This window comes from Equus przewalskii, chromosome 14, assembly GCF_037783145.1.
Source record: "Equus przewalskii isolate Varuska chromosome 14, EquPr2, whole genome shotgun sequence".
Taxonomy (NCBI): domain Eukaryota; kingdom Metazoa; phylum Chordata; class Mammalia; order Perissodactyla; family Equidae; genus Equus; species Equus przewalskii.
The window spans coordinates 29,734,496-29,747,430 of NC_091844.1; the positions used below are offsets into that span (position 1 = coordinate 29,734,496).

The following is a 12,935-nucleotide window of genomic DNA, read 5'->3' on the forward strand; positions in this document are numbered from 1 at the left end:
TCTGTATCTTAATTTATCATAGTCAGCTTTAGGTTGTTGCTGATGTAGTTTTGATATAATAGATAGTAGTACTTTTGCTTCAACTTAGCTCCATTTCTTCTCTCTTCTTTTGTGATATTACTATCATATATATTATCTGTGTATTTTATAAACCCAACAATATGGTGTTATAATTATTGCTTTTAAAAATATTTTTTGATGAAATTTAAAGAAAAAAAGAAAAAATAGTATATTTACTCAGTCTTTTATATTTAGCATATATTTACTATTTCCTACGCTCTTCATTTCTTTCTGTTAATTCAAGTTGCTGTCTGCTGTCATTTCCTTTCTGGCTTCCTTTAGTGTTTCTTGTAAGGCAGATCTGCTAGCAAGGAATTTTCTCGGTCTTTGTTTATCTGGGTATGTATTTCATTTTCATTTTTAGAGGATGGTCATCAGCTAATGATTGGTCTGAGTTTGTACTCAAACAAACTTAAGCCAATAAGGTTTCCACCCTTTGTCAGTGGATTTGTGTTTGGGTTAGGGAGTGCGTTAAAAATTCAGGCAGTTTTCAAGTCTGTCTGAGCTCTTACTTTCTGCCAGGCCTTCTCCTATGTGCGTGTCTGCAGCCTCCTAGTCAGCCAAGGATGTGTGGACTGCTTAGGGCCTTTTGGGTGTCTGCTGTGTGTGTGCACAGCCTCGCAGTCAGCGAGGGATGTGCAGAGAGCTATCAGGGCTCTTCTCTGGGTCTCTAATATTGCCACGACTTCTCTGTTAAATTTCTGATTAGTTCTCTAATGTGCCTTTTGTCCCAACCCAGGCTAACTTCAGGCTAGTAGAACTGGAGGTTTTCCCTTTTTTTAAACTAGTTTTAACTAGTTTTTAACTTTTCCTAACAGTGCCACTTAGTATGGGTTTTTTGCCCTCTGCTTCAAATCCTGTCAGCCCCTAATGGCAGGGAAGCTGCTGATTTTCATGACAAGCCCTAACCAATGACTGGAGGGGTGGAGTGTGGGGGGTGGGGGGGGGGGCGGAGTGGGGATGAGAAGGAATGGTAGCCCCAGGCAAGAACACCACACAGTCCCACTGTTCAGCAGTTTTCATGACTACACACTTCTTAATTTGTTATTCTCCTTTGGTCAATTTCCAGAGCCCTGAAATGGTTGTTTGGGACAATTTTGTCTGGTTTATATTTGTTTTTTGGGTAGAAGATTTTTTATGCTCTTCCCTGTGCCATAGTTGTAAGTCTAGCCTTGAGTACTTTATTTTGTAGGATGATTTTGTTGGCATTGATGTCATCATTTTGTATTTCCTTTTATTCTTTATGTAATGAATTTCATTGGTAGATTTTCTAAGTTTTCTGTATTCTAGGGATAAAATCTTTTTTGGTTATGATTTATTAAGTTCTTTAATGCATATATTAATCTTTAATAATTTGGTATTTTTCCATTGATGTTTTTATTGAAACTTAATACTAGATTTGTCTTAATGTGCAGTGAAAACTAGTTCAGGCTAGAAATTTTGCCTGAGGAATATATCTGTGCCCCTAAAGAAGATTGAGTTGAGCTAAAGGTGATAAAATTCCTTTTATAGGCATTATCCTGCACTGAAAACTCTGGAACATCTAGAGCATACCTATCTGCCTCAAGTAAGCCACTATCGATTCTGCAAGGTGATGGTGGACAACATCCCCAAGCTTCGAGAAGAAATTAAGGATGTTTCTATGTCTGATCTCAAAGACTTTCTGGAGAGTATCCGCAAACATTCAGACAAAATTGGAGAGACTGCCATGAAGCAAGTAGGTCTTGGGTTTATGATAGGTTGGCCAATGACTTTGCAAGTATTCTGTTAAACACAGATTTCTCTTTGCTAAGTGTCTTAATGTTTCTTGTCATTTTAGGGAAATCCTTCATTTTTATGGGAACATATGATTAAAAAATGTGTTTTATTTTCTTAACAGAGCAATGAATTATTTACTAGTATATTGTTTTGCTCTGTTGATGTTCAGTAAATACTGATTGATTGTGATGGCTTATTTTGGGACTTTGAAGAAGTTTTTCAATTTTTTGAGTACTTTCCTTGAGTTTAGATATGATTTGAAGCCTAGGGTTTTTAAGTTCTCTTTCTAGTTAGTGAGAAAAATTGTGCTTCAGGTACCTTTGGTTTGATTATTTACTGTGTAAGCAAGATGTCAGGTTATATATGAATATTTCTGGAATTGTTATTTCTGATATCAATGAGTGTCAGTGAAAAACAGCCTGTTGGGAAATGCTGTGAATTATGATCACAGAAAGGGATTTATTTACAGCTTGTAAATTAACAAATGTTTTGGAAATATTTAGGTTTTTTTCTTTCAATATCTTCATCTCTAAGTCATGAAAACCACAAGGAGCATCCGGATTTCTTTTGTCATCATGAATAAAAGAGCACTAATGATTTGCAGTACTACTTGCTCTTTTGAAACTTAACTCACATTGATTTTATTAAAATTTCTCAGTATACTTTATGATGTAACTTACAACAATAAATAGAAGATTCAGTTGTTTATGGAAAGTGTTTTTTGGTTCTATAAACAACTGTGTCCTTGAATAAGTCATTTTTAGTTCTTTTTCTGTGAAGAAGGAGGGAGTAGGTCATATTCTGGATCATACTTTTGGTCTCAGCTAGCCTTGGTAATTTTTCTTCAGATGTCTGTTTGATTCTGCAAAAGAGATTTGCCTGTTGGAAATCCCTTTCATAAGGGAATGCGGATACTCTTTTTCTCCTTTTAAATTTTGTAAGTGTTATGCTTTACACAGTGGAAAGATTAAAACTAGTTGATGATAAACCTGCTGGAAATACTCATGTCATTTTTTTAGTAATGAAGAAACAAAGTTAATCATTGAAAATATACCTTTGCTTTGCTGGGTGTGTGTTTTGAGTACAGGAATGAAGGTATCTTGTGAGACAAGTCTTTATTGTGGCTGACCAATTTTTCCTAAACTTTCAAATATGAGAGAGTTATCGTATAAAGCCTCTGTGGAACCTTCCTTTTTTAAAGTTGCGCTTCTTCTAGGCCTCTGCTTGAGAAATTAACTTTACTTCCTTTTTGGTGAAAGAGGATTCCGTGAAGAATATTATTATTTCATTTAATGTGAGATTATCTGGTCTCACTCCTTAATTATCTGAAAAAATTAAGGCCCAGGGCAGGGAAATGACTTGCTCAAGTTCAGACAGCTTGTAAAGGTCAGATCCTATAGTAGAATTTAGGTTAAACTGAGGTGAATTTGCCTACTGTGGCACTCATTCTGTGTAAACTATTAGCTGTTTGCTATATTTTTGTCATATAAAGACATGATAAAGAAACCTTTTGTGAATTTAGAAGTTTTAATTAACTAATAACCCTTCATTCCTCCTATAAATTTTTTTACCTCAAGTATCGCTCTTATTGCATATATTATTATCCTATGCTATGGTATATATAAAATCCTTGAATAAAAATATCTTATAAATTTTAAATCTTCTGTAGTACCTAAAAAGTGAGGAAAGTAGGAGAGAAACTACTACATACTTTGCCACATAGTAGGTGTTCCTTAAATATTTGTTTGAATTTATAGAGGTTGGAAAAGAGGGAGAGGATATGGTTTATTTCTCACTTATGTAAAGCCCAGAATGTTTTTGATTTGTGATTGTTTCTTTGCAATGGTGATTTAGAGACTCTTTCCATTGTATAGCTCTGCCATTTTTAATATAGCTTTGAAGATTGCTGCAGAAGGGGAAAGACCAGAGTATTGTATATGGGAGGGTTTTTAAGGGCTAGTCATGGATGTGACACATTATCACTTCTACTCACATTTCATTGGCCAGAATTTAATTACATGGCCATACTTACTTGGAAGGGAGGCTGGGAAACATAATTTCACTGTGTCCCTAAGAGGAGAAGGACACAGGTTTGGTGAAGAGTAGGTAGCCCCTGGCACAGTCTACCCTTTTGGTCATCAAATAGCTCTTCACTCTCTCTCTCATCCGTAGAACACACTTTGCCCCTTCCTTAAGGAGGGCAACCCAGTATCCCATCTAGTCGCTACATCTCTCTCAAAGTCTAGTATCTTCCAGGAATGCTCAGTACTCTCCATTAGATCCTGATGTGTCTCTTCATGGGCTGGGTGACCAGGAACTAAGGTGACAAGTTTGCACCTATGTCCCCTCGCACCCCCAATATACAATGAAGGAGCTAGAATAGAATAACTACGATAGAAACTTCCATTTAGAAAAGAGAAGAATAGGAGATGCACAGTGTTCCTCCCTGTTTTATATCAAGTCATGTAATCCTTTTGGGCCGTCACTGGGAAATCCTTCTGCATTGGTAGTAGGGGAACTTCCTTGCATGGATGTTGACTTTCTGGAAGGAACTCCTTTATCCATCATTCTCCTGGGGTCCTGGCTGTACCATGGTTTTTGTTTCTCTATTTTTTTTCTACGGGGACTTCTGAAGTGGGTGCTGGGGAATGTACCTTCCTTAGAAGGTCTCTCTCTCTCTCTCTGTATGTATATCTACATCTACATTTATACCTACAACCACATCTGTGTCTACATATATCTTTCATTACCTGCTTTCTGCTTTTGCAAGTTTAGGGGCCCGAGGGTTGTCTTAAGGCTCTGAACAGTCAAAGGTTTATTCAGTCCAGATTTGTGGGTGTTTGGCGTTATAGTTAGCTCAAAAGTTATTAGATCTCTGATCTGTTTCTTTCCAGTTAGGTTCTATGTGGACACCATACCCAGTGTTCTTTTCTAAATATAAATAATAATGCATATCTTCCATATCTCTTGCCTTTTTTCCTCACAATTTTCCCCGTATGTTTGCCTACTAATTTACTACTTCAGTTTTTAGCATTGTCAGTGCTGCTCTTCAGAACTTTATCATCATTATTGTTTTTAGTTCAGCAATTGCAATTTGGACATAAAAATTTGTTCTTTTTTTTAAAAAAAAATTTCTAAGTAGCCTTCTTTAGAATCATATGAGAAAACAGGTTTGAAAGTCTTACTTAATATTGATAGTTGATCTGGGCTCTTCTAGATATTATATAGTTGATTTTGCCTTTTCTTTGTGGACATCTCCCTTTTTTTTCTTCCACCCACCATATCCTGAGTTTCTGCATTGATGTATGAGTGGAATTTGTCCTTGGTATAGTGAAATTATGGAGGCAGTTGGTAGATTGGCTTCTCTTTGGGATATACCAGCCAAAACAAACTACCAGAAGGGCTCCACCCTAATTAAGCTTCAATGAACAAATTAGGCTCCAAACTTTTACCTGAGATTATAATCTCAAACTGTTTGTCGTCCAATTTTATCAAAAGATAATGATGCAATAAACCCTTTTTGAAGATAATCTGAAGGTTTTGTAGTTTACCCATTCCTCTGTATTCAAAGTGTTATATTGTCTCTGGATAAAGCTTTATCAGTAGGAAGTTCTTTACCTTGATTGCATGTAGTAGGCAGAATGCTAGATGGCCCCCAGAAATCGTGCCCCCTGGTGTGTGCATCCTGTAAAATTCCCTCCCCTTGGGTGTGAGCACCTGATCTAATCAGGCGAATTTCTTTAAAAGAGAATCTGGAGGTCAGATATAGAAGGTAGAGAGATTCAGAGCTGCAGGAGATACTCTGCTGTTTGTCTTGAAGAAACAAACAGCCATGTTTTGGGGAGGGCCACGTGGCAGGGAGCTGTAGGTGACCTCGAGTTGCCAAGAGCATAGCTGACAGCCGGGAAGAAAATGGGGACCTGAGTCCTACAAGCACAAGGAATTGAATTCTGCCAACAACAGGAATGAACCTGGAAGAGAACCTGAGCTCCAGATGAGACCACAGCCTTCCTGGCAGTGTGATTTTGATAACAAACACCTTAATCTCAAATTTGTTTGCCCTGTGCGCAATAAGCCAATCATTGAGACATGGCTTCTTGGAAATGGAGAAAGGCTTACTCAAATTGGCCAAGATGAGAAAGCAGGAGGATAAATCCGCCTTCACAAAATAAGAAAGCAGGGGATTTTATAGAGCTAAGGGGTTTGAGAAGAGGAGTTTGGGAGAAACAAAGGGGAAATCTATGTTTCTTTCACTCCAGATAAGCCCTTTGGCAGTCAGACTTCTGGGTGTCAGTGGCAGCTGGGGGCTGGCTATCTGGTGATCATAACTTCTTTGAAGGCATTCTTTTTTCCTGCAAAACAAGCTCATAAATCCTGTGACCCTTGAGTCACCCCTCGGGTTAAACAAGAAAATAGCAAATTAACAAGATTAAATTCTTTTTATCTGTGTCTGTGTTGGGAATAAGGTTGAAGGGTAATTATGTTATTATTGAATATTTCTAGTATCCCTCAGGTACCTAGCTTCAGTTTCAGCCTAGTGAGACCCTGAACAGAAGACCCAGCAAAAACATGCTGAACTCCTGACCCATGGAAACTGAGATGATAATTGTGTGGTTTTAGGCTGCCAAGTTTATAGTTATTTGTTACACAGCAGTAGAAAACTAATACACTCTGTTATTTTGGTCTTGAGTAGAATTACTTTTTACTAAACTGTACCTTTTTATTTTGCCTTTGGATCTAGGAAACACTGGTATAGTCTGGTTTAAAATAGTGTCTAGCTAGAAGTCTCTGAGTCTTCTCTTGTCTTCCAGTATTCTTGGGAACCTGCAGAAAAGTAAGAAAATGTACAAGTATGAAAACCAGGGTAGAATTTCAGTTATTTAGCAGAATCTGAGGAGGAATTTTAAAATTGTCCATTCTACTGTTTATTACCATATTGAATTTTAAGTTAAGCAGTCATGTTTTTATTTTCAAAAAATCTTTCATGTTCTTATATACATATATATATATATATATATATATTTTAAACATGGTATTAGACTGAAAACATTTAGTGGATCCACCTATGGGTTCTGCCATGGGAAATAGAGTATCTACTATGTTGATCTTCTTCCAGTGTGCTTTCAAAATATTGTGTGAATCTTGTTTTGGAATTACTGTTTTAGCTTAAAATGATTTTATAAAAAATATCTAAAGAAGTTTTCTGTTAATTGTCTACTGTTTTTAGTTTTCCTTTTGAAATTGATTCTGTAACTCACTTGTTATGGAATTGATTTGTGCAGGAGGGAAGTTCTGTATTTCTTATTTTGATTAGATTGCCTTAAGCCTTGTGGGGCTAAATAATGTTTGTAATGTAAACATTCTTGGCTAGGTTGATTTCCATGTGAGGCCCTTTAACAAAGGGAAAGATTTATTTACTTTTAAAATTCTAACTTGGCTTTGCCAAATTATATGGGTTATATAACTGGTGCTTAAAAAAGGAATTGGTTGTCCATAAAAGGAATTGAAGGTTCCCAGGCATTCTTCCTTTAGTAAGTGGTTTTATAGAAACTGACCGTTCGGTGAGATTAGTTGTCACCATGGTTCTTTCAACTCTTGACTTTCTTTGGTTAAGTCTTGATGAGAGCAAAATGTGCTCTTTTATTTATTGTGTAGAACATCTTTTGAGTTAGACCTGGCACAGTACTACCAAGTGAGTTCACACAGGCCATGTAATGACTGCCAAGTAAAAGCAATATTGCTGTTGAAACCCCTTTTGTGTTGGATGCTATGCAAAACTTCCACAGAATATGGCCTTTGGAGTCAGAGAAGTTGGTACTCAGTTGGTCTGGTGTTCCTGGGTTTTCTTTATATTCTCTTTTCTTCTTGATTTCGGCATTTCTGTATTTGTGCTATTTCTTGCTCCTTGGTCTTTGATGATGTGGATGACCTGGGGGTGAGGTGGGAGAATGTGAGAGCTGTTTTGTATGGATTCTTGAAGTAGGCAGCAGTCAGAATAGCTTATGGTAGTTAGGACAATTTTGGAAAGAATCTGAAGAGTGAGGATTTAGTTTACTGTTAAGTAATATGATAGTTAACAGAACAAACTGGAGTTTGGGTTAGACTTCTGGATTTGGCATTTGTAGCTATATGACAATGAGCTAATTACTAAACATCACATTCAGTCTTTACAACTCTGTAAAGTTGGAATTTTTAATCTTCAAAGATGTGGAAACATTTAGGGAAATCAAGTACTTATGTCTGTCCTGGGTATGTAATAAATGTTAAATTAAAAGTAAAAAAGGACTAGCCTAAGTGAATGGTGAATGTGAAGAGACTGAGAATGTGGAGAAGAAGATAATTAGAGGTTAAACTTGATGTATTGAAGTACTTTTTTTATTCCTAAAATTCAATTTCCTGTGGCAGTTTTCAGCCTTGAATTAAATCTCATTTTTAAGCAATTTTTATCTTCTTCCCTTAAAAAATTATTTCTATTATATATACTTACAAAATATTTTGAACCTGATTTCAGTTAAAAAGCACATATGTATTACACGACCATTAAGTTTAAAAGATCAATATCCCTTTATGGGTGTTGAGTTGGCGTGAGAGAAGAAAGAGAATTTATTCTTCAAATCTAATTTGAGGACAGTATTAAAGTTTGCTTTTGAGCTTTCTCTTCTCTATGGTGTGTATGTATGTGTGTATATATAATAAACATAATACTTGTTTTCTTTGACTAAGCAAAGCATACCAGATTATTAGAAGAAATTTTCCTTTCATTAAACTTTAAGAGAAAATTGTCATATGGATTCTCAGTGTAGTTTGTGAACATGGCTTTGTGGTGTGCTAAAATCGGCCGTTGTCTATTTAGATAATCTAGAGGATGAGTAGTTGTTATAAGACTTACACCGTCTCTCACAAATATACATACATACATGTGTATGTTTCAGTTATTTTAAGATTAAATTTTTTTTTTTTTTTTATTAATGTTATGATAGATTACAACCTTGTGAGATTTCAGTTGTACATTTTTGTTAGTCATGTTGTGGGTACACCACTTCCCCCTTTGTGCCATCCCCCCACCCCCGCCTTTTCCCTGGTAACCACCAATCAGATCTCCTTGTCAATATACTAACTTCCACCTATGAGTGGAGTCATATAGAGTTCATCTTTCTCTGACTGGCTTATTTCGCTTAACATAATACTCTCGCGGTCCATCCACGTTGCTGTGAATGGGCCAATTTTGTCTTTTTTTATGGCTGAGTAGTATTCCATTGTGTATATATACCACATAAGATTAAATTCTTTTGAGAATATTCCTTTTACTGAGCCTTAGCTTGTACTAAAGAGCAACAATACTTAATTTAAAACAATATAGCATCACAAGAATAAACTGACGAGTAGAACACAATACAAGTACTGACATTGACCCAAATATGTATAAGAATTTAAGAAGTGATAAAAATGATGTCACGTGAGAGGCATAGACACACACAAATTAACATCACACCATATAGGTATAAAGTTAAGTTTTCCCTCAGTAAACATTATAGGCAGAAAGGTCAGCACAGTACATGGGGACACCATCCTCCTGTCATTCTGTAGGGGGATCTGATGGGTTCAGTTTTGCTGTACAAACAGTGGGACACACCTCAGGAGAAGCCCCTGCTCTTGTATCATTTATAGGGAAGTTGGGATGAGGGCAGAGAACATCTAATCACTATGTACCAGGTGGATCCTTGCTGGCCAGAGAAATGACTTGTCTAGGGAAATTCTTGTATCGATTCCATTTATATCAGCTAAAGAGAACTACTAGTCTTCAAATGAGCTAACTTAGTCTTACCGACCCAGCTCATTGCTAAGGGGAGAAGGTAGAGAGCTACTAGGGCCCTCCAAGGTGACATCTCATAGCAGTGGGGAACTCCGTTAGCGTGATTGCTGCTTTACTAATATGTCTTCTGAACCAGTCTGTGGTCTCTGTAAGGGCAGAGGTATGATTTTTATCTTTATATCTTCAGCACCTAACTAGCACAGTACTTGGTGATAGTAGATAATAAATCAGTCAATGACTATTAATTGTGATTTAATTACATTTAATGTACCTACACCTTAACATTTTTCAGGAAAAGCCATCTTTTTTTAATGTTCTAAGTTGTATACTCTTAGTTTCCAATTACGTTCTTAAGTATATGAAAATATCTAAAATGGCTCTTTGAATGGATTTTGACCCTGTCTGAAAGTACTTTGGAGGTGCTAAGAAGTGATCAGATTTACTTCTTGTTAAAGATGGTGGATTGAACACATACATGTATGTCTTCTACCTCTCCAAATTCATAAAACCAACAACTAAGAGAATTTTTTAAAAATCACAAGCTTCTTAAACATAAAGAATGTAGGAGAGTAGATGATAGAACTTTTCGGAAGCTGGAAAATAGAAAGATTTGTGTGATAATTGTCCTAAAATACCGAAGAAAACTCAATCCTAAACTAGTGGTAGAGAAAGCAGAGAACAACCCAGTTTATAGTGTTTTGCAGAACCCCTGTGTCTTAGAAATTGGCAGCATCAGCTTCTTCTGGCAAAGGGGGTTAAATCAATGCTGAAACAGAAAGATTGGTTGAATGTCTATTTCAAAAGCAGTTAGACAACTTGATTCCTTCCCCCAGCTTTTTCCCACCAGCTAACTGCCCTCTCCCAACTCTAGGAGAAGACCAGAGGACAAAAGACACAAGTTGAGGGTAAGGTTACCAAACTGAAAACAGTGAAAGTTTATATACTAAATATTGAGATTCATCCTGAGTCTCATAGCCCTCTTGTCTGCTTTGATTCTCAGAACTCTAATAGCCAGGCTTATGCCCTTCAGGTGTGAGATTGGAAGACACTCTGAATGGTATGATTAGCCTAAGAGAAATGTCCTAAAGGTGTGTCCACTGGGTAGTCCCCAACAAAAGGGACAAGTCAGATTACTTTGAAATCCACAGCTACGAGACTGGTGTACATGCATAAAACTTTCCATCAGCTTTTTAGTTTTCCAATTTAAAATATGAGCAGATAGCTAGGGATCACCAGCCATTTGAGAAAAGCCTTTAATATGAATGTTAGAGTTTAGAACAAACACATATAAAGAAGCAGCTTGGAGAAGATAGAGACTATGTAAGAAGAGGAAAACCTGAAAGGCAAAACAAAACAAACTATCATCAGTAGCATTAGAAAGATAAGAGAAAACAAATTACATGTAAAAGCAAGGTCAGAATGCTACATAAATGGAGAAATTCAGAGAATAAAAAGAATGTTTAGAAATTAAAAATATGATAGCAGAAACCACTTAAAGGAGCATTTGGAAAATAAAGTTGGGAAAATCTTCCAGAGAGAAGAGTAAAAGAAAAAGAATGGAATATGGGATATAGAAAAGATATAAGAATATTAGGGGGTCAGTTCAGTAGATCCAGCATTTGAATACTAGGTATTCTAGAAAAAGAGAGAGAAATGAAGGGAAGGAATTCATCATAGAAATAATGTGGGAACATTTCCCCAAATTCTAAGACATGAACTTCCAGATTAAAAGACATACAAAGTGCACAAAAAAAGGAGATGAAGATTGACTTTCATCAAGGCATGTTGTGAAATTTCAGAAGCCAGAAGACAAAGAGAAAATTCTAAATGCCTCTAGAAATTAAAGAAACAGATCACATACAAAAGATTCGGAGTCAAAATGATTCACTATAGCAGTACCGGAAGGTAAACTGAAATGGAGCAATGTCTTTAAAGTTCTAAGGGAAAATGATTACCCATTATTATTTTTCTATCTAACCACAATACCAAAGAAGTGTGAGGGTAGAATAAAGGTGTTTTCAGTAATGAAAAGCCTCAACAATTTACTTCCTATAAACCGAAAAAAAAAAACCCAAAAAAAAACCACACAAAAAAACAAGGATATGAGATATTTAGGACATAGATAATCCTAAAGAGAAGAGAGACACATAGAGTTTCTAAGATGATGGTTAAGGGAGGTAGTTGATTGACAGTGGAGTAGCAGGCAGAAAGTACAACCAGCACAGCCTGGAGCATTTTAGAAAGTTTAAAAGAGATGTTCGTAAGAAGATGCAAGTGATAGAATACTGGATGTATTTATGCATATTGAGAAGAAATTTAGATAGTTGGGGAGAATTTGGGAACAAAGTAATGCTAAGGACATAGAAAACTAAGCAAACAAAAAAATAAAGTTATTAACTCTAGAAAATGAAAGTTGTGTGAAGAAAGGAAAAGTGATCACAGTATCTTACATCGCTTGGCTGTGAATTGCATTTAGTTAGTTATAATAATTAGATGGTAAAAGTTAATTTACCTGATTAATCCATTGATTTATCTTTGTTTTGGAGGGAGATATGCAGTACTGATGTGTTATGTATGTAAAAGAGACCTTAAATGCTCATTTTCTGTGGTGGAAAGTCAATAGATAATGCTTAAAACTAAAAAAACACAATACGTGAAAAGCAGAAGCAACCCAAGTGTCCATTGACAGATGAATGGATACACAGAATGTGGTGTAAACATATAATGGAATATTATTCACCCTTAAAAAAGAAGAGAATTTTGACACGTTACGAAATGGTTGAACTCCGAAGACATTATACTGCATGAAATAAGCCAGGCACAAAAGAACAAGTGTTATATGATTCCACTTATATGAGGTTCCTGAAGTAGTCAAATACATAAACACAGGAAGTAGAATGATCATTTCCAGGGGCTGGGGGTAAAGGAGGTGATGAGTCAGTGTTTAATGGATACAGAGTTTCAGCTGAGGAAGATGAAGAAGTTCTGAAGATGGATGATATGGTGGTTATACAACAGTGTGAATGTACCTAATGCTACAGAACTGTACACTTAAAAATGGTTAAAATGAAGAACTTTATGTTATGTATATTTTACCACAATTAAAAAAACAGAGTAGCACACATAAGCATGCTGTTTGGAAATAAAGAGGTAAACATCAAAAGACTGATTGCCTCTAGGGAGCACGATTTGGGGGGAAGGAAGAGAAGAGGAAATTGTTTCTCATAGTAAACACTGTATAACTGTTTGACCATGTACGACTTAACTATGCATAGCTTTGCATGTATAACTTAGATAAAATATA

General features: G+C 36.1%; 1 protein-coding gene across 6 annotated transcripts in view; it reads left to right on the forward strand.

Moving 5' to 3' along the window:
- Positions 1-12,935, forward strand: part of EXOC6B (exocyst complex component 6B) — a 579,159-nt gene that overhangs the window by 101,442 nt on the left and 464,782 nt on the right. For all 6 annotated transcript variants that reach the window (XR_011525981.1, XR_011525982.1, XM_070572413.1 and 3 more), the window contains exon 6: positions 1,573-1,777. Coding sequence is in view for 4 of the 6 variants with exons in the window: in XM_070572413.1 (XP_070428514.1) it covers positions 1,573-1,777 (205 nt within the window). In the remaining 2 variants the exon portion in view is untranslated. The remainder of the gene's footprint in view (positions 1-1,572; positions 1,778-12,935) is intronic.